Source organism: Tamandua tetradactyla, chromosome 15 (assembly GCF_023851605.1).
Source record: "Tamandua tetradactyla isolate mTamTet1 chromosome 15, mTamTet1.pri, whole genome shotgun sequence".
In the NCBI taxonomy this organism is placed as follows: domain Eukaryota; kingdom Metazoa; phylum Chordata; class Mammalia; order Pilosa; family Myrmecophagidae; genus Tamandua; species Tamandua tetradactyla.
The window spans coordinates 77,447,364-77,470,272 of record NC_135341.1 but is presented as its reverse complement, the minus strand read 5'-3'; the positions used below and the strand labels follow the sequence as shown (position 1 = coordinate 77,470,272).

At 42.0% G+C, this 22,909-nt stretch overlaps 1 protein-coding gene across 1 annotated transcript in view; it reads right to left on the bottom strand.

The window, feature by feature from the left end:
* The window catches only part of LOC143657596 (inhibitor of carbonic anhydrase-like), a 41,599-nt gene extending 27,952 nt beyond the window's left edge, over nt 1–13,647 (bottom strand). Inside the window, exons 1-5 of the mRNA XM_077130158.1 lie at nt 13,556–13,647; nt 5,702–5,874; nt 2,647–2,755; nt 1,621–1,782; nt 362–509 (exon numbers count right to left, since the gene is read on the bottom strand). Of these exons, the coding sequence (XP_076986273.1) occupies nt 362–509; nt 1,621–1,782; nt 2,647–2,755; nt 5,702–5,874; nt 13,556–13,598 (635 nt within the window). The 5' untranslated portion in view covers nt 13,599–13,647. The remainder of the gene's footprint in view (nt 1–361; nt 510–1,620; nt 1,783–2,646; nt 2,756–5,701; nt 5,875–13,555) is intronic.
* Nucleotides 13,648–22,909: the final 9,262 nt, after the last annotated feature.

The following is a 22,909-nucleotide window of genomic DNA, read 5'->3' as shown; positions in this document are numbered from 1 at the left end:
GTGTTTTAATAGAAGTTTAAAGCCTTTTGCATGGAGCCAGTTTTGCTCCGGGTTTGAGCAGCAGCCACTTTTCTCATGGAGACTAGGGAAAGAAGAGGTGCCCGCGGAGGCTGAAGTGGGGCTCAGGAGAGACAGGCACAGGTGCCAGGCACAGGGAGACGCCCGGACAGAAAGACACAAGCCAGGAACCCAGGCCTGGTATTCGTGGATCTCAGAGTCTCAGAGAGGGGTGTGTCCCCTGGGCCCCGCCAGCCCCTACTGGCACCCCTTCAGGACGGTTAGACGTGAGCACAGTCACTGGGCTTCAGGCTGACATCCCTCCCTGGGCCTCGGAGGAGATAGAGAAGCCATCCTCTCTCACCTGAAGGCGCCCGAGTAGCCGAAGTATGGTTCTTGGGAGGAGCAGGCACACTTGTGCTCCCCCTTTCCCGTGCACAGGCGACACAGGCTGGGGAGCGTCTTCTCATCCGCGCAGGGGACGCAGCTGCTGGAGAAGAACTGGGCCATGGCTGCTCAACACAGAGAAACGGCTCTCAGGGGCTGCTGGCCGAGGCCCTGCGCCGTGCACACGTGGGAGTGAGGCGGCCCGTGTGGGGGCCCCAGAGCCCGGCTGGCTCTGTCCCGAGAGAGCGGGTGTGCCCGAGAGAGCGGATGGCACGGGCATGGCGAGGGGTCGCTGTGTGTTCAGGCAGCACACTCATGAGTGGGCTGAGTTCCGAGCCCACGAGAATGTTCTCCCAGCTTGTCTGCTCGAAGTGTGAAAGCTGCGATCCTGAGCGAAGCCAAGAATGCGGTCCCGGCCCCCCCACCTCTGCTAACTCACCCACTTGGGGGCTCTATGAGGGGCCACACGGAATGCTAAACACAGCAGGGACCCCCACAGGCCACCCTATCCCTGCTGGCCCTTCCTTACCTCGGGACACAGCTCCCCCCACCCATGCTTTCTCTTCTGCATCCAGAGGCTGAGGTGGCTCAGAGGGACCCTGCCTCCAGGGACCCCAGGGGGGAGGTTGAGATCACTTGTCCCGTGAGATTGGGGCCACGCCAACAGCCTCCACATAACTGTCCAGACAGACCTCCCTCCAGCAGCGTCTGGCACTGAGGCAAGCAGGAGCCCCGAGCTGTGGCCCAGGCAGTGGTACCCCATCCCATCCCAGCCACCCCTGAGCATGAGCCCAGTCAGAACACGAGTGCTGCAGAGGCTGGCAGGGCTCACAAAGATGCACTTTTGCAGAAAGGTTTGGCTGTCACCCCTCAAGGGCTGAAAACACACCCGAGGTTCCCCTTGGCTCATCACAGGTGACCAAGAAGCTCTGGAGCACAGGCAGAAATCACAGTCCCGGTCCCTTCATCCCTGCCTTGCATCTGTCCTGAGCTCTTCCCTGAGGCACTGGGGCCTGACTGCCGGCAGCAGGGCTGTCACCCCGAGGGAGCCCTCCTGGGAAGCTGGGGTTGCTGGTACAACAAACCCAGCAGGGCATGCTTTACACAGGCTGTCCTCCCCAGTCTTAGAGCTCATGAAACATGCAAAATTGACAGTGACCATATGACCCCCAAATGTCCTATGTGGGCAAATGGGGTAGAGCCCTGCTGAGGATACCCCCATCCCAGCCACCTCACCTTTCCCAAGAGAGTCGGAGGGAAGGAGCATCCCAGTGGGGACGGACCATCCAGCAGACCAGCCCAGCCCCGTGTGGCAGGACTTCTTGCCTCGGAGCTGGTTCAGCTGGAAGTCGCTGTCCTTCTTCACCACTGCCACGGCGTAATACTGGGTTTGTGGGTCTTCAAAGGGGAAGAAAAAAGGAAGATGCTGTATCGTCAGTTCTAATATTCTAGAGTGTGTGCCTGGGGAACTCTGGGGTATCCTAGGACCTGCATCACTCCCCAGTTAGTAGACAGGAAAAGAGAATGAAAAAGAAAAGCCTTGGCTGACAGGACAAAGAGAACTGTCCCTTTTCAAGGAAATAATCACGATCTTTTCTGGCAGCCCTTCCAAGCCAGCAGAGAGAGACGAACCTGAATCTACCGGCTAATACGGGCCCTGCAGGGCGTTCCAAGGAAGGGCTCCGGCCCCCACTTGTGGTCAGGACACTGTTTCCCACCCGGGACTTTTCTACTTTCTCTAATTCCCGGGCTGGCAGCCAGACCCTAAGGTGAAGGTGTGAGAAGGATAAGGGGCCCCCTGGGATTTGCCAAGGCCCTGCCGGCTGCAGTCAACTTGAGGCTGCGCTCCCGCCCCCTGAGGACAATACAGGGGGAGCGTAGGAAGGAGGCAAAAGCCACATCCTTAGGCTCCCCCCAAACCTCTCCTCACACAGACACAGCCCCGGTGTCCGGTGGCATCCGCGGGGAAGGAAGGTGAGCAGACGCTGTCAGAGCTCCTTGTGCCTCTCCAGAGACGAAACTCTCAGTGGTGCAACCCCGTCACCGGCCCTCGATGCCCCACGTCCAGCAGCTCCAACAGCACTGCTATCAGGACGCCCCGAGTTCACAGCCTCCCAACGGCCCAGCCCTCGTGGCACAGCCTCAGTGGCAGCCTCACTCCATCCAAAGAGCTCCGACAGCTTTGTTTCCTGCCGGTGTAACACCGACAGGCTGTCTCCCTCTGTGGCTGCAGTATCAGGGCAGAGACCTGGGATAACTCACCATCTTTTGACCCGTAGAACTCTGCCATGACAGGCTTCAGATTATAGGGGGCCAGGCCTGCCTCAAACACCAAGCCTGCGTCAGCGGTCACCGCGTCCGCCTCGCCAGCCTGAAAGAGAAGGGACCAAGCCGCAGTGCAGCCCTCAGCTCCCAGGACGCCTTGCCTAAACCCTCTACCTGGGACACCTGTCCCATAGGTACCTGCATGGCTCAGCCCTCCCTCACCTTCCTCGACCATAGTCTTAAAACTTCTACATCCTGCATCCTAGATGCCCCTTTGTTTTTCAACTCAGCCCTCATCATCGTCGGACACACTTCCCTGCTTCGTTTGCTGTCTCTCCTCCCCTTTACACTGGCAGCTCCGCGAAGGCGGGGCGAGCCCTGTCTGTTTTATTCACTGCGGAATCCCAGCACCGACCAGAGCACCTGGCCCTAGCAGGTGCTTAACAAAGGCTTGGGGGTGAGTAAATGAATGAATCACAGAATATTTCCATCCATGAGAAGTCACTTTATGCACTTTCAGATCTGGATTCCACCAACTCGACCCTCTTCAGGGAACTGCTGCCAAGGACTCCTGCCTGCCTGGGAGAAGCAGCAGCCCCCCAGCCCTGTCTCAGAATGAGGTTGGATCATTTGCCTATCACAGCAATCATTCTTTTCATTCACCTATTAATTGATATTTAAAGTAACTTGGGTTTTTGAACTTACTACTATTTCTATATACTTGCCTTCTTTTTCCCCAAATAATTTTTTCTTAGAAATATTTTATAATATGTATTGATATATCTCTCTGTGTGTACCTAAGTATGCATATATTTGTGCATGTATATATACACTCACACACGTATTAGTTGATTGCATGTATCAGAAACCAACTCAAATTGGCTTAAGAAGAGGAAAGATTTAGTGTAAAGATGAAAGGACAAGGTGGCCTTGGAAATGTCATCAGGGTCCGATGCCAGGGTTTTAGTTCATCTCTGCAGAGCGTGGCTGAGGTTCCAGCTCACTCTCACTCTTTCCTGCTTTACATGCTTCCTGCCTCCTCCCCAAGCCACAATATCAGATGTGAAGACAGTTTTATAGAGACTGCCTGACCAGCTCACACAACTGCACAAGGTAACGGTAACAAACCACTTCATATATAGAGAAAAAGTTTGTGTACATCCTTCTGACCTTCTGACCTGAATATTTCCAAATTGCTTTCCAGAAGCGATACTGAAATTCATGATGCCAATAACAATGCACACCAATTTTGCTGCAAACCTACGAGCATGAATTGCTATCATTTATAAAATGTTATTACATTGCTAGATATAAACTGTTTCTTTAGGAATGGTTTTATTTGCATTTATTTGATTACTTAAAAGGATGAGCATTTTTCCTTTATTTGTATTGTTTATTAGTTGAAATTTCTTTTCTGAGTGGTTTCTTTCTCAGCTTGATGCTCTTATAAATTTGAATGACATCATTACATAGGTTTTATAATATGCTGTTTTGCCATAGTTGATGTGATTATATATAGTTTTGTATGCTTACAGCCTTTTTTTACTTTCCTTTGTATACTTGTACATTTTTTACATTTCCAAATATATCTGCTTTTGTAATTGTTTTGTTATGTCTGCATCTTTTCATCAAGTTAAGTCAAACCAGCACTTTATTCTGATGAATGGATGCAAACTTTACTTTTTTTTTTCCCCAGTGACCACCTAGTTGTCCAACTAAAGAATCCTTTATCAATCGTTTGTTTGTAATCGTTTAGCTTATCATCCACACCTACCTACATCCACATTTATCTTACCTAAATTTATTAAGCCTAGTGCTCTAATAACCTAATATTTTACATGCATCATAGTTTGCATCTCCACTATATTGTGTAGGTAATTGGACGGATGCACATATAAAAAGTTGGCAGTAAGCCTGAATTTTGTTTTCTTCCTAGGCTTCTACATCTTTACCAATACCCTATTCTTCATGACACTGTTATTTAAATGTGTTATAGTATCAGGTAGGACCATGCCACGCCCTTGCTGCTTTTTCTTTTTTGTAATACTATTTTACATTCTCATTCATGTGCCTTTCCTTAAGAATTTTGTAATATTTTATTGATTCTTTAAAAAAAAAAAAAGAACTGTTTCTTGAGTTAAATTACACTAAATAAGTTTATGAAATAACCTTTGGAGAATATGCAGTTATATGATATTTAGTCTTCCTTCAAGAGATATGACATGTTTTCATTGATTAATAAAAATTGTTCATTTGCCACAAAAGTTTTATATTTTAGTTGAAACAGTCCTGTAAATCTCTCATATGATTTTTTCTTGAAATGTTTTTCTTTTTGGTATAAATATGATCACAATTTGGAACTATTTTTCCCCAGCTAATGGTTGTTGATATATAGAAATGACATTCATTGTGATATTTTACCTTTTACCAAATTAATTTATTCATTACAAAATAATTATAACCACATTTCTCCTAATTCCATTTCACTTTCTCGGTATACAATCATCTGAAAAGATCGATATTTTTGTTTGTTTGCTTCTTTCCCATATGCATTTTATATCTTATTGCATTATTGGAAATTCCAAAAACAATGTTAAATTATTGTAGTGATACTGGAGCTTCTTGTTTATTTCTGAGCCTTTACAGATTCTTTCACTGTAACGCCAGCTTTGCTTTGACGTAGGTATTTTCACTGAGATTGAATTTTTCTCTATTATTTGTTTATTATTATTATCATCAGCACCGTCATTTTTGGTATCTTTGGATGTTAGCACCTCTATTTTTTCTATACATGTATACCTGTACTTTTGGATCTTTTAGCTTGTTTCTTTCTCTTTTGTAGTGTATTAGAGAAGCTGTAGGTTTACAGAAAAACATGCAGAAAAGACAGAGTTCCCAAATAGCTCTTTCCCGTGCCCCCACCCCCCCAACTTTAGCGTGTTTCTTCCACCACTTAAGCGTGGTCTGATTTCTGTGGGGAGAGGGCTGTTCTGAAGCCATCAACAATGGCAGGTGACGAAAAAGAAAGAGAAAGTATGGCTTTTCTTCTCACCGCGATGGCTTTGATGCACTCCGAGTGGGAGGTCCTCTTCACACAAGCCACCAGGGGACCACCCGCAGGAACCACTTTGTTCATATTGTCCTGGAAACTGGTACACTTGCTGGCCTCATGGTCTGACACAGAGCACCATCTCACAGTTTTCTCAGGGACAGCCAGACAGAGCCCTAGGGGCGAGAGCAGGAGCGTAAGGGACCCAGAGGGAAGCACTCATCTGTCTCTGCTGGCAGAAGAGGTGAAAGGTGGTAGCAGAGACACTGGTTTAGTGGAATGGCTCGCAGGCATTCTTAGAGCCCATTTCTCTGCTTCTGCAGAGATTAAAAAGCCAAAGCCATCTTCAACAAATGGTGCTGGGGGGGAGAAGAAAAAGGAGGGCCCCTACCTCACAACATACACAAAGAGCAGCTCAAAAATGGATCAGAGACCTAAATAGAAGAGCTAAAACTATCAAACTCCTAGAAGAAAATGTAGGGAAGCATCTTCAGGACCTTGTGTTAGGCAAAGATTTCTTAGACTCTAAATCCAAAGCACAAGCAACAAAAGGAAAAATAGATAAATGGGACCTATCAAAATCAAAAACCTTCGTGCTTCAAAGAACTTTATTATAAAAAGTAAAATAGCCACCTACACAATGGTAAGAAATAATTGGAAACCATATATTCAAAAAAGTTTAATACCCAGAATATATAAAGAATCCTTCAATTTAAACAAAACAAAGACAAACAACCCAATTTTAAAAGGGGAGAAAGACTTGAATAGATGCCTCTAAAAAAAAGATATACAAATGACCAGAAAGTACATGAAAAGATGCTCAACATCATTAGCCATCAGGGAAATGCAAATCAAAATTACAATTAGATACCATTTCATACCCATTAGGATGGCTGCTATTTAAAAAACAAACAAACAAAAAAACGGAAAATAACAAGTGTTGGAGAAGATGCAGAGAAAGAGGAACACTCGTTCGTGGCTGGTGGCAATGTAAAATGGCTGCTGTGGAAGACAGTTTGGAAGCTCCTCAGAAAGCTAAATATAGAACTACCATATGACCCGGCAATCCCACTACTAGGTATATACCCAAGAGAGTTGAAAGGAGGGGCTTGAACAGATATTTGCACACCAACGTCCATAGCAATATTACTCACAATTGCCAAAAGTTGGAAGCAACCCAAGTGCCCATCAACCAGCAAATAGATGAACAAAATGTGGTATAAACATAAAATGGAATATTATTCAGCCATAAAAAGGAATGGAATCCTGATACATGTGACAACAAGGATGAACCTGGAAAACCTCATGTTGAATAAGATAAGTTAGACACAAATGGACAAATATTATCTGATCTCATTGATTTGAAACAATTAGAATAAGCAAACTCATAGAGTCAGTACCTAGAATACAGGTGATCAGGAGATGGAGTGGGGATATGTTTTGAGTGATGGAAATGTTTAGGTAATGGATGGTGGTGATGGTGGCACAGCATTATGAATGCAATTAACAGCACTGAAATATATATCTGAATATAATCAAAAGGGGAAATGTTAGATTGAATATATGGTAATAGAATAAACATTTTTAAAAAATCCATGGAAAAAAAGCCGATTGTGATGATAAAAAATTATTTAAGCCCTCTAGCTTCCTATATCCTGGAGCAGCTAGAAGGAAAAATATGAGAGGATCATATGGCAGCCCGTGACAAATTTTGGGATCTGTCCTGTAACTACTTATTGAAGAGTGCTTTGAAAACTATTGCTTTTTTATTTTTTTGCTTTGTATATATATTATACTATACAATAAAAAAAGCTTAAAAAAATGAAAATAATTTAAAAATCCATGGAACTTCGCTATGTCAACAGGGAACTCTAAGTTAAACCATGAACTTAAATTGATGGTGCAATTACAAAAATGTGTTATCACCAATTGTAACCAATGTTCCACACCAGTGCAAGGTGTTGGTGGCGGGGTGGTATACGTGAATCCTGTATTTTATGCACGATTGTTCTGTAAATCTACAGCTTCTCTAATCAAAAAATAATAAAAGCCAACGGCATCCTCAAAAAGTTAATATAGGATTAGCATATGACCCAGCAACTCCATTCCTAGGTATACACCCCAAAGAATTGAAAACAGGAACAAATACTTGAATACTCATGTTCATAATAGCCCTTGTCACACAAGAATCAAAAGATGGAAACAACTCAAGTGCCCATCTGTCCATTCATAGGTGAGTGGATGAACAAAATGTGGTATAGCCATACAATGGAATATTATTGTATCATTGTGGAAACAACTCAAGTGTCCATCAACAGATGAATAGATGAACACATGTGGTATATCCATACAGTGCAATAGTATTCAGCCATAAAAAATAATGCAGCACTGGCTCATGCTACAACATGATGTACCTGGAAAACATCCAGGTGTTGAATGAAATAAGCATACAAGGACAGACACTGTATGATCACACTGATAGGAAATAGCCAGAATAGGTAGATTCATAGAGACAGAAAACACATTGGTGGTTACCAGGTGCCGGAGAGAGGGAGAAAAGGAGACTGACTACTTACTGAGCACAGGCTTCTGTTAGATGGTGATGCATGCTCTTTGGAACTAGACAGAGGCAGTGACTGTACAACCTCGTGAATATAGTAAATACTCTTTGAATTATACAGTTTTAAATGGTTAATTTTAGGTTAAGTAAATTTTACGTAGGGGGAAAAAAGCAAAAGGTAAAAAGAAACCTATGAGAAGGAAGTTTGGCACCTGGTGATTTAGTTTTTATCTTGCTGTGGGATACTATAACCTTACATGGTACTAATTGCTGGGCACTGAAATTAGTGCCTATTTATTTTACTGGTACTTTAAGTTGTAGTTCTTAGTATAGGGTGCATTCCAAAGGCAAAATACTATTTATGAATCTGTAGTGTTTGGGCAAGAGGTTATTTTAAAAGGACTCTAGAATATGAAAACTATAGCAATAACAATTACCACTTTTTTATGAGCCCCTATAGGTCAGGCAGCAGACTAAGTATGTGACCTTTCTCTAATCTTCACATTGTCCTGTCAATTAAGTATTGTTTTAACTGTTAGTCAATGAGATTTTGTTTTTAGATGTCAGGGGTATTAAACAACTTGAGACATGGAAGCTAATATTTGAACCCCGCAGTCACAGGAGCTGCCTGTAAGTAAGAAAAGAAATGGGAAAGGAGATGCCAAATCACCTTTGCCAGATTCCCATGCCAAAGACAGGGAGTGACAGGTGAAGCCCATACACATTATTTGAAAACGCCTTTGACTGCATCAGCCCAGCCTAGAAAAGCCAGACTGGAATTGCACAGTCACATGCCCGAGTGTAGACTGGAAATACGTGAAGTAATAATCTACATTTGCACTTTGATTTCAAAGCATGCTTACTCTATTTGTTAGTATAGATTGTAAGAACATTTTATACTTCGATATGACTGGTAATAGTAGAGACAGTACAACTCTTTGAATGAAAATAGCTTTGTAAACAGGTTAATTTACAGAAATAGGTTCTGTATATAACTGCGGTGTATTTTTTTTTTCTGGTTTTTAGAAAATGATACACTCTTACTGGCAAGGTCCTTTAGAAAGTCTGTATTTTCAGGCTCCGCTATGGTTATGCTCAAATGACAGAAACTGTAGCTTTTGCAAATTCTTAAAATGTGTGAGTGTAACATAGGGGGGGATGAGGTTTGCGTTGCTATGGCAAAACCTAAAGTCTTGACAGGTATATAGTACTAAACACGGTATTAAAACTGAGAAATTACCAGATGCGGAAGAAAGAGAACCAAAGGCAAGATGGACTTCTGCTTCCACCTGAGAAAGGGTTATACAGACTTGGGACTTGCCCTAGCACTATAAAGAACAACAAACAACAACAACAACAACAACAAAACTGGGCAAAAACAGTTTTAATATGGAGCAACAGGAAGTATAGGACTGTAATCTCTGCGAGAAGGAAGACACACGGGTGACGCCTATAAAAATCACTGCAGCTTTCTGCCCGGACACAATTTCTAACTGACACTGAGGTGAAAACCAAAGCAAACCTAACTGTCTCACTGAGTTGAAGACACAAACATTAGAGTTTGGTGAGGCTGTGGCAACGAGAATTTGCAGGCAACAGTAGCAAAGAGGAGGGAGCTGCAAAGAGAGAGTGCCACAGATCCAGAAATCTGCATGCCCTTGAGACTCTGGCTGAATACCAATTTGAGCAGTATAAAGGCCAGACAAGTAACAACCGCCAGGGAAAGAAAATTTAATGAGGAGCTGTAAGCCAAACATTTTTCAGAGCTCAAATAAAGGTCAAAATCATTTGCGTTCTGGCGGTGCAAGGGCAGTCAGCGGTAGAATTCTCGCCTGTCATGCCGGAGACCTGCACATGCCCCCCCCCCTCCCCCAAAAAAGAATCATTTGAGTTCGCACAATCCAGAGTGGAGAGAATCTCATTGACTAAACAGTACATTTACTAACAATCTCAGAGGTAGGCTAAATCAGCCTGAGAATAAAGGGTATTTTAGATACAACCTACAAATTTTGAAAACTAGTCTTGAGAGGATTAAGCTGATCCACAGGTAATAAGACTACCCGTGAGCACAAAGTCTAATACGCCATAAATTAATATGACAAAATCCAATGTCAACAAGGTAAAATTCACAATATTCAGCACCCAACAAACCTACTACACAGATGAAGAAGCATGAAAATGTAACCTAACACCAACAGGAATATCAGTCAATAGAAAGAGATCCAGGAATGAAAGAGATGATGGAATCAAAGAAAATGACTTTAAAACATCTATTTTTAAAGATTGTAAGTATGTTCAGGGATTTAAAGGAAAACTGAACAAGGTGAAGAGATAAATATAAGATATGAAAAGAACCAGAATGAATTCCTAGAGATGAAAAATGCATTTTTGGAAATGAAAATGCCACTGATTGAGATTAAAATGTGTGAACAAATATTTGGACAGAATTTTTCCAAATGATATGAAAACAACTTGCGGGGGACTAGATAGGCACAGATGAACAAAAATGAGAAATATCACAGAAATTACACAAGCCATAGACAATGGAATGATATAATTAAAATGCTAAAAGGAAAATAACATGCCAACATAGAACTCCATACCCATTGAAAATATATTTCAAAAATTAAGGCAAAAATATACTTTTTCAGACAAACAAATGTTGAGAGAATTTGGTAACGGCAAACTTGTGCTACAGTAAATATTAAAGGAACTAGTAGCCCTAGAAAATTTCACTAGTGAATTCTATCAAACGCTTAAGAAAGAAATAGTGCTAATGCTACAAAACTGTTATTAGAAAAAGAGGAGGGGAAAAAAAAAAACACCCCTAACTCTTCTAAGGCCAGAATTAACCTGATACCAAATTCAAGCAAAAATGTTACAAGAAAAGAAACTATACCTAAATATCCCCCATATACAGAGACAGAAAAATCCTTTACAAAATAAGAATTCAATCCAGCAAAAAAAATTAAATACATGAACACACACACACACACACACACACACACAGACCTCAAAAGAAGATATGCAAATGACCAATAAGAACACGAAAAGATGTTCATTTGTCATCAAAGAAATGCAAATTAAACCACAGTGAAACACCCCACATGCCTCTTAGAATGGCTAAATGCAAAAAGATTGGCAACACCAAGTGTTGAAAGCATGTGGAACAACTGAAATTTTCATACATTGCTGGTGGGTATGTAAAATGATACAACTACTTGAAGAAGTTTGGCATTTTTATATCAAGTTAAGCATACACTTTACTATTAAGACCCAGCAATTCTACTTCTAGTTATTTATCCAAAAGAAACGAAAACTATGTCCACCCAAAGACTTGTGTACACACAAGTTAAAATTCATTAAACTGTATGTATACTTAAGATGGGTACATTTTATTATATGTAAATTACACTTCAATACAAACAATTTTCAAAAGAAAGAGGGAGCAAAGCTGGAGGGAGTCAAGTCACCTAGACTAGATCAATCACCGATAACACTCTACTGTTGGCCATGTGACATTTTCAAGAAGGGGCAATCAGAGTCCACTGTGAAGATTCTGAACTGACCCTGGAAGGGAAAGCTGCTAGTGGCCATCCACTGCATGGATGGTTTCTCCACTGCATGGAGAAACTCTTAAGTACCAGAAGAACAAGAGGCTGAGAAAGGAGGTAGAGGCCAAGGTGGAAATGCAGAATGACGAGACTGTGGGCTCCTGCAGGGCCTTCCAGCTAGTTTGGTTGGGTTTCTGTCATTTGCCACCAGAAGACTTCTTGTTGGACATGCTTCAGAAGAAAGCATGTCTCAGACTCCAACCTGGTCTAGCAGCCAAGAGGGAGGGAGTGTGGAGCAGGGGACAGAGAGAGGCAGCTGTTGCCTCTGGTTTGTAAACAGGTAGCTGACTGGGAAAATGGACTTTTGGTCAGCACCTGCCATTGCTGGAAGAGGAGATGGAAGAACAAACAATACAAACCCTGTTTTGGAAGAATTTGGCACCCGAGGAGCTGTACTCCGGGTGTCCTTGTGAGAGTAGTTGGACCCCACCATGCTCTACCTTTCTGGCCTTTCCCAGCTCCAACAGAGCTCACTGTGTGGCACAATGTGGCAGTGCTGGTCCATGGAAGAGCCACCACGGCACTCCTCATCCCTCTTGCCCTCTTCTCCCTCCGCCCTGCCCTGGTGAACCCCTTCCCCCATATGAGATGCCCTACCCCAGAAATTATTTATGACAGCCTGAGATACCTAGAACCAAGACTGGACAGAACCCAAAGTTGTTGAGCCAGGGAGGGCTCTTCACATGTGTGAGCTCATTGACTTCTCACCATTACATTCCATACAGTTATCCAGACAGGAGTCCTGGAGGAGTCCTCTTCTCCCCCCACCTCCAATCCAGGATGAGACCCCTGCATTTATTTGCTGATTTCTTCCCCCAGTGACAACTCACCTATCTCGAGCTCTGCCACTTGGTACAGTATCTCATTTTATGTTCACAACAACTGTGTTTGTTGTAAAAAGGTGAATCCTACTGAACTAATGAGGAAACCAGCTCAGAGACACCAGAGTCTCTGGACAGTGAGTGGCATGTGGGTCTGATTCCAGCGCCATTGGTTTCCACTACCCTCTCTGCCTCCCTGATATGTGGGTCTGTGTGAGAAGAGAGTGTTGCTGTTCAGTTAGGGGCAGGAAAGACCTCTCTGGCTAGAAGTCAGGCATACTGGACACAGGGGGTCCCCACTTAAAAACAGCCTATGAAACCTGGAGAAAATCCCTTCTCTCCTCTGAGACTGTTTGCTTGGCTGTAAATGGAATTAAGAGCCCCTAGGTGAAAACCTTTTCCTGTAATGGGCACATAATAAATATTTGAGGCTCTGCACTCCATACAGTCTCTCTGGTAACTACTCAACTTTGCAACACAAACAAGCATGATTGTAATCCAGTAAAAAATTTATTTATGGACATTAAAATCTGGATTTCATATAATTTTCATGTGTCACAAAAACATTTTTCTTTTGCTTTTCTTTCTATCACTAAAAAAATATAAAAGCCATTCGTAGCTCCTCTGGTTGTACAAATTCGGGGCGGATTTGGCCGGCTGCCCGTAGTCTGCCCTCCGCTACCCAGTCTGCAGGGCCAGGAGAAAAGGCACCGTGGGGCGCGCAGGGCGCTAGGCTGCTCCAAGCCAGGCGCACCGCCGCCGCACCGCCGTGACCCGCTGCGGCTGCCCTGCCGCCGGCCCCCGGTCCCCGCCCGCAGCGCCCGGCCCGCAGGCCCCCGCCCGGCTCCCGGGCCGCACTCACCCAGCGCCCCCGCGCACAGCAGGAGGCAGAGGGCGAGCTTCATTTTCTGCTGCCGGCTGCCGCGCCTACTGCCCGCTTCGCCTGCTCGCCAGCCCGGCGGGTCCACCTCTGCGGGGGGGTCCGGCCGCCCCGGCTCACGCCACACCCCCCACCTGTCCCGGGACAGCCCGCGGGCAGCCCTCCCGCCGCTGCCCCCTCCGCCCGCTGGCGCCGAGGGCTGTGAGGCCGGACATCTGCTCGCGTGGGGGGAGGGGGCAGCACCCCAGGGTGCCCCCTCGGCTGCCCTCCTTGCTCCACAGAAAGAGAAACTAAGGTCCAAAACAAGAGTGATCCACCGTGATCCCTAGTTAGTTCCCTGACCCCCTTGGACCTTCACTTGAGCAAGAAGTTCTTAAACATTTCAAAAATAGGGACGCCTCGGGACTGGAGGGTTTGCTTCTCAGGTGACCGCTCCTGACCCGCCCGCCCCGGGAAGTTCTCCCAGATGATACTGTCCCCTGCACCCCTCGGCTCCGGGGAGACTGAGGCCAGGTGAAAGGCTGAAGGACAAAGCGCTGCTTCTCCTGTCCCTTGAAGCTCGATCCGGAGGGCTCTCCAGCTCCCTGAGCTCTGCCCCTTCCTGCGGATCTGGGGGAAGAAGACTTCCGAATCCAAACACAGTTTTAAGAACTTTTTAACTGAAGTGCAATAAACATCCACAACACTGCACATACCCCAAATGTATTTATTCAAGCTCCCTGAATTATCACCAATCGAACATGCTGGTATAGCCTGCACCTACATCAAGAAAAAATGTTAACAGAGCAGGGTACCCCCTGGGCCCTGTCCCAGTCACTTCCCTCCCACACCCTCTTCAAAGGGAAACATTATTTTGACTTCTAACAACATAGACTAAGTCTGCTGATTTTTGAACTTTATATAAAGGGACTCACACAATAGGCATAATGTTGTGTCTGGCTTCCTTCACCGAGAATATGTTTGTAAGATTCATCCTTATTGTGGTGTGTAGCTGTCATTCATTCCTTCTCAGTCTTGTATGCTATTGCATCAAGTCTACACAATATATTTTATTTATCTTTTCTTTTGATGATAGCAGTTTGGGTTGTCTGCAGTTTGGGCTCTTATGAATAAGTGCTACTGTGAACATGCTGGTACATATCTTTTGATGCTGAAAGGCACTCATTTCTGTTGGGTATTTTCCCAGGAGAGTAATTGCTGGTTCATAAGGTAGGCATATGTTTAGCTTTAATAAATGCTGTCAAACAGTTTTCCAAAGTAGTTGAACTAATTTACTTTCCCGTCAGAAGAGTGTGCGATTTTGGTTTTGCCACAATTTTGCCATTCTGGTGGGAGTATCTGTGGTCTTGCATTGTAGTTTTGAGTTTCCCTGATGATTAGTAAGGCTGAGTGTTTTTTTCATATGCTTATTGGCCATTTAGATCCCCTCTTGTGTAAAGTATTGGTTCAAAATTTTCCTTAAATACATATTTAATAGACTTTTTATTGCATTAACTTTGGGAACTGACAATATAATAATTCAAACTACAAAGCAAGACTCATTTAAGAAAGCATCATCAAAATTGGGCCTTACGTATGAGAATTTGCTCTAATTGAATTTAACAGTCCATCTTATTATTTTAACCCACTGTAACCCCTTATTTTGCACCCTCTTCTGGTTTGCAAAGGGTGAATGTTTACCACGTAAATATTGTTTTTGTTTTAGCCCCTACCAATACTGAGACAAATTCTCTCTGGCAGAGACGGTTTCTGCCTTCTACTCCTGAGAGAGTCAGAAAAAATAATGCATGGCAGACCGAGGCTCTCCTCCACCCCACCCCCAGCCCTCAGTGCACACTGCCCATCCTCTTCCTTTTGCGTCTTACAGGAACAGCCATCATGGGTGGCCCTCGGGGAGATGGCCTCCACTCCTCGCATCTCTCTAATCACCTCTATCCAACTGAGATCAGCTTTCAGTTCAAGAAAAGTTCATGGTACCTTTAATATGCCAGATAATTTGGAACAGGCTGGACTGAGAACAGGACCTGAAGAGACATTAAAAAGGAGCCTCCCTTGCAGAACCACTGAGAATGCTGGGGCCCTGACTGCCGTTGGCGCTAGCTCCTAAGGTGGAAGCGAACTGAGAAAAACTGAGACTACTAACTGCCTGCCCCCTCCACTGAGCGCCCAGCACCTGGCGCAGGAGTGTCACTCTGAAAGAGGGACGTCACGCCCCTGCCTCCAGCTCCAGAGCTGTGGCTCAGAGATCGGGAATGGGGATGAGGGGAGCTTGGAGAACTCAGAATCTCTTCCAAAATGCACTGACTTCATTTGCAACAGGAGGTGGAGAAGTGCAAGCCTAAGGATGCTCTCACAAACAGTGGAGATTGTGGTGTAAAGCAATTAGATTCCTTAGGGATAGAAGCTGAGAAAGGCTCTTTTGTGATAAGAACAAATAACAGCTGATTTGTTCAGTGGTGCCTGAATTGAATTGGAACAGTCTGTAAAGCAATTTATGTCCCCAGGGTATTACTGAAACCATTAGACCCATCAACTGTCAATTAGTGAAGCCAAACAACTGAGTGTGGTCAGGGAAAGAGCCAGCCAGCCAGAGTCCTGCCAAACCCACTGTCATCACCAGGTGACTGAAGAGAACAAAGACTGAGCCCCTGGAGAGGTGACAACTGAGGGGTGGGGAAGGGGAGGTGGGAGGGAGTGCAGGGGAGGAGGGAGGGGAGAGATGTCACTAACCAAATACCCAAGCAAATACCAATAACAAGCCGGGGGGCAGCGAGGTGGGGAGGACAGGTATCCAGAGTAGCTACAATATATTATCTAAAATATTCAGTTTCCAACAAAAACGATGAGACATACAAAGAAACACAAAAGTCTTACACCAGGGTAAAGAGCAGGCAACAGAAACTGTCTGTGAGAGCAACTAGATGTCTTTTAAATCAGGCAAGAGTAGAAAGGAGAAGACACATACATGTATACTTTTTTCATAATGACATAATTACCTGTACCGGTGCTCTTTGGTTTTTTGTGTGTGCAGATTCAAATTATCTGTCTGGGGTCACTTGCTTTTAGTCTGAAGAACTTCCTCTAGAATACTTTGTAAGGTGGGTCTCTTGCCACAAATTCTCTCAGGTTATTTTTTATTTTTTTTTTGTTTGTTTTTTAAATCTGGGAATATCTTTATATCCCCATCATGTTGGAGAGATATACTCGATGTAAGAATTTTTTTTTTTTTGGCACTTTGAATATGTCATCACAATGCCTTCTGGTCTCCATTGTTTCTGAGGAAAGGTTAGCAGTTCACATTATTGCAATTCCCTGTTAAGTGATGGGACACTATTTGATGTTTTCACAATTTTCTCCTTGTCTTTGACTCTGATTATTTTCACTGTGATGGGTCTGTCCTGGGTCTCTTTATGTTTAGCCTACTCGGAGTTTGTCAGATTTCCTGGGTGTATGGATTAATGTTTTTCATTAAATTTGGAAAGTTTTCAGCCATTCTTTCTTTTCTTTTTAACATTATACACATTTATTTTTATTTTTTTTAATTTTTTTATTAATCAAAAAAACAAAAGAAATTAACACAACATTTAGAAATCATTCCATTCTACACATGCACTCAGTAATTCTTAGTATCATCACATAGATGTATGATCATCATTTCTTAGTACATTTGCATCGATTTAGGAAAAGAACTAGCAAAACAGCAGAAAAAGATATAGAATGTTAATATAGAGAAGAGAATTAAAATAATAATACTAATAAAAATATATATATATATAAAAAGGAAAAATAAAAAAAACAAAAACAAAAGATACAAACAAACAAACAAACAAAAAACTATATTTCAGGTGCAGCTTCATTCAGTGTTCCAACATAGTTACATTACATTTAGGTATTATTGTGCTGTCCGTTTTTGAGTTTTTGTATCTAGTCCTGTTGCACAGTCTGTATCCCTTCAGCTCCAATTACCCATTATCTTACCCTGTTTCTAACTCCTGCTGGTCTCTGTTACCAATGATATATTCCAAGCTGATTCTCGAATGTCGGTTCACATCAGTGGGACCATACAGTATTTGTCCTTTAGTTTTTGGCTAGATTCACTCAGCATAATGTTCTCTAGGTCCATCCATGTTATTACATGCTTCATAAGTTTAGTCTGTCTTAAAGCTGCATAATATTCCATCGTAGGTATACGCCACAGTTTGTTTAGCCACTCGTCTGTTGATGGACATTTTGGCTGTTTCCATCTCTTTGCAATTGTAGATAATGCTGCTATAAACACTGGTGTGCAAATGTCCGTCTGTGTCTTTGCCCTTAAGTCCTTTGAGTAGATACCTAGCAGTGGTATTGCTGGGTCGTAATCCATTCTGCCAGTCTATGTTTTTTGATTGGGAAATTCAGTCCATTAACTTTTAGTGTTATTACTGTTTGGATAATATTTTCCTCTACCATTTTGGCTTTTGTATTATACATATTCATATCTGATTTTCCTTCTTTCTACACTTTACTCCATACCTCTCTCTTCTGTCTTTTCGTATCTGACTCTAGTGCTCCCTTTAGTATTTCTTGCAGAGCTGGTCTCTTGGTCACAAATTCTCTCAGTGACTTTTTGTCTATAAATGTTTTAATTTCTCCTTCATTTCTGAAGGACAATTTTGCTGGATATAGAAGTCTCGGTTGGCAGTTTTTCTCTTTTAGTAATTTAAATATATCATCCCACTGTCTTCTAGCTTCCATGGTTTCTGCTGAGAAATCTACACATAGTCTTATTGGGTTTCCCTTGTATGTGACAGATTGTTTTTCTCTTGCTGCTTTCAAGATCCTCTCTTTCTCTTTGACCTCTGACATTCTAACTAGTAAGTGTCTTGGAGAACGCCTATTTGGGTCTATTCTCTTTGGGGTGTGCTGCATTTCTTGGTATACACATTTATTAACAGCAATGTATTTAACTAAATAATTAAATTTTTTTTCAAACTTTCTGGTTACTTTTTTTTTTTTTACTATTTCATGCTTTTTGTTTTGAAATAATTTACAATTTTCAGGACAGTTGCAAAAATAATACCCTTACAGAGAACTCCAACATACCCCTCCACAGATACCTGAATCCACCAATTTTAACATTTTACCACATTTGCTGTATATCAATCGCTATATTATGTTTTCTAAATATTTGAGTATAAGTTGTATATAACATGCTCTTTGAACACATAATATTCCCACGTACATTTTCTAAGAACAAAGATACTCACTTATGTAACCACCTTAAGTACAGTTATTAAGTTCAAGAACTTTAGTAAAAACTTACAATCTATATTTCCTTTTTTTTTCAAATGTCCCAAAAAAGTCCTTCTAGGCCATTTTACCTTCATTTATTAGATATGGTCCAGGATCACGTATTGTATTTAATTGTCATTGGCTCTTTTTTTTCCTTTGGTCTTTATTTTATTATTCATTTCCCCATACACTGGATAAAGGGAGTATCAATCACAAGGTTTTAACAATCACAAAGTCACAGGTTAAAAGCTAAATAGTTACACAATCATTATCAAAGATCAAGGCTACTGGATTGCAGTTCAACAATTTCAGGTTTTTCCTTCTGGCTATTCTAATACACCAGAAATTAAAAAGTAATATCTATATACTGAGTCAGTAGTCATAATTATTTATTAGAAACTAATTTCTCAGTTACCCCTCCTCCCTCTTATTTGACCACTCTCAGTCTTCACGGATAGCTGGGCAAAGACCATTTTAACTTCATGCTGGAAAGGGGATAGAGGAATGAAATTGGTTGATTCTTGGAGAGACTGGTACTTCTGGGTTTCCAGATTTATCTAGCATAGGAATAATCTGGAGGTCTTAAGTTTCTGAAAAAAATAAACTTACTAAAAAAAACTTTTATAGAGTCTTAAATAGGGCCCAGGGTATTCTTTAGGGTTTTCAGGAATACTGTTGGTTGGGACTTGGCATACTGTGGCAATTTGCATAAGAATAACCTCCAGAATGACCTCTTGACTCTCTTTAAAATCTCTTAGCCACTAAAACTTTATTTTGTTTCAATTCTTTCCCCCCTTTTGGGGGGAAGTCATGTCCCACGTTGCCAGGTAGACTTACATCCCTGGGAATCATGTCCAACATTGTGGGGAGGTAGTAAATTTATTTGCAGAGTTGTCAGCCATTATTTCTTTTTTAAAAAATATTTTTATTGGCATATCGTCATGCACCATACAGTCCATCCAAAGTATACAATCAGTGGTTCACAATATCATCACATAGTTGGGTATTCATCACCATGATCATTTTTGGAACATGTGCATCACTCCAGAAAAAGAAATAATTAGAAAAAAGAAAAAAAAATACATCCCATACCACTGACCCCTCCCTCTCATTGACCACTAGTATTACAATTGACCCATTTTTTTTTTATACCTTATTCCCTTTATTTATTTATTTTTGTCCTTTTTATTATTTTTTTTTATTTCATCTGTCCATAGCCTGGATAAAGGATATGTCAGCCACAAGGTTTTCACAATCACATGGTTACATTGTAAAAGCTATATAGTTATACATTTATCTTCAAGAATCAAGGCTACTCACTGGAATACAGTTCAACAGTTTAACGTACTTCCCTCTACCTAAAAAGGGATATCTATGCATAAGAATAACCTCCAGGATAACCTCTGAACTCTGAAATCTCTCAGTCACTGAAACTTTGTCAGCCAGTATTTCCAAATACATTTTCTGTTACTTTTTCTAATCTCCTTCTTGTATTCCCATTATGCACCTATTGGTATGTGTAATAGTGCCCCACATTTCTCAGCTGTTTTCAATTTTCTTCTTTCCTTCCCTCTCTCTGTTCTTCAGCTTGCATAATCTCTTTCAATCTATCCTCAAGTTTGCTAACACTTTCTTGCACAATTCAAATCTACTCTTCAGTTCCTCTAGTGACTTTTTCATTTCAGTTATTGTGCTGTTTTCTCTCCAGATTTTCCATTTGGTTTTCTATTTTGATAATTTCCAACTCTCTATCATAAGTATTTATTTGATGAGACATTGTCATACCTTTCTGTACTTTTTGAATCATGGTTTCCTTTAGTTCTTTAAACATATATAAATGGTACTTTAAAGTCTTTGCTAAAGGATAGATTTCAGTTTTGGTAGACTTCCAGAGCTCCCAACAGAAAACCTGGTGTATTTATTGGGGCCACATCTCTACACTGTGGCACTATTTTTTCCCTTCCCTCCACAACTTTACATTTTGACAAATATGTTAAGGGGGAAACTGGCCATTTATCAGGCTCAATTCTCCACACCTCTTTGGGAACTTGGCTTTGGGATTTTTGTCTCTATTTCTGTCTTCCAGTCTCAGACTGCCACAAGCTCTACTGATTTCTCTGTTAACTCAGCAGCATCCCTCTACCCAGGCAAAGCCAAGGTGCCTTTTGCCTTGTGCCCTGAAGTGGCAAATTCCCCCAAGAAAAATGTGGCTGTAAAAATGTCACCTCACTGCTCCATGTTTACCTTCATTTTCTAGTAACTTGGCCCCTCTAGTCTTAATGCTCTTAAATAGAAGTTTCCTGGTGTTTATCCAGCTTTTCTAGATGTTCTCAACAAAAACATGATTCCTGCCTAAGCTGCTACATCATAACTAGAAGCACAACGGAGGACTATGGTAGTAACTAGTTTTAAAACTTTGTTAGGACTCTAATATATTCCTGCTGAATGAATGAATTCCAGCCTGCTTTGTTCATTTATAACTATACTGACACTTCCTTGATTTATTCTTTCACAAGGAAATAAGGTTTGTAAGGGCAGAGACCATATTTTTCTTGTTTGACACTCTATTCCCAGCTTGGAAAACGGTACATAGTATAATGTAAGGCTGAAAAAAATATCAAATAGATGAATTAATGCACATAAGTGACTGTCTCAGGTGTTGGTTAGACAATCTTCTCTTCAGACCTGTGGGCAAAAACCAAATGGTATCCAGAGGTGACCATCCTCCTAAAGTTAATGATCCACCTAAAGCTAATACAGGTTAAATCCAATAGAGCCAAGGGACCTCTAACCCCAGAATGGAGCAAGTCTGAAACCCCATTATGTACAGGGACAAAGTCATATTTCAAATGAAGGACATCCAAAAGGCTAATACCATCTCTGTTGATGTGGCACAGGTTCTCACAAATACCAGAGCTGAAGTTTGGAGGATTGTATCCCGAGGAGCAATTAAAGACTCCATCAAAAAGAAGGAAGCCTTTTGGAAAATTAGGAAAACTTTATCATTAACTGTCAACCCAGCCCTGTGCTTAGTGCTTTCCAAATGTTAATTTATAGTAACCCCATGACATAGGTGCTATTACCTTCCCCATTTCATAGAGGAAGAAAATGAAGCACAAGAGAGGATAAGTAACTTGCCCAAGTTCAAACAGGTAGTACACATAGGGTTGGCATTCAAACAAGGCAGCCTGTGTCCACAGTCCATGCTCTTTTCCATGTGGATGCTGGCATTTTTCTCAGAAGCATCATCACACTGTCCTTTCCAAGGACCCTTGTAGTAATTAAGACAATTTTTGCAATGGAAAAACATATATTTTAATATGTTGCCAAGCCCAGAATTGGTTAGGTTGGTACTAGCTGCCGTAACAGATAAATACCCAAATCTCAGTGACGTCACACAGTTGAGGCTGACTTCTTGATAACATGAAGCCCAACTGGCAGTGATGGTTTTGATTGGTTGGGGTAGGATTCACCTCCACAGCTCTATTCAGCAATTCGGGACCCAGGTTCAGGGAAGCTCTGCCATTTTCAATATGTGATTTCTAAGATTGTCCTGGGTATCAACATCCAGATGAAAGAATAAGAAAGTGTGAAAAATAGTGCAAGAGGGGTTTCATGGAGCAGGCCTGGAAGTGATAAACTTCACTTTTCCCTCTAGTCTACTGGCCATAACTCAGTCACATGACTCCCGCAAGATGTAAGGGATGGAAAATAACATCTCTGGCTGAGCAGCTAATTCTTAGCAACAACACTATAGTACAATAGAGGATCAGAAAAAGAAAATAAATAAAGCTACATACAAAAAATAAATAAATAAATAACAACAAAAAAGGGGGGTGATCAGAAATCTTGGGTCTTCTGTCTTAACTTGGATTCCTCAGAAGCAGACTCTTAGATGAGGCATTTTAAGTGTTATATTTGGAAACCAAAAAAAAAAAAAAAAGGTAAATAGAGTAGAGAAATAAAACAGGGAAAGGAAGGTGTTTTGGTCGATTTCATGTATCAGCTTGGGTAGGTTACGGTGTGTAATTCTTTGATCAAGCAAGCACTGGCCTGACTGTTACT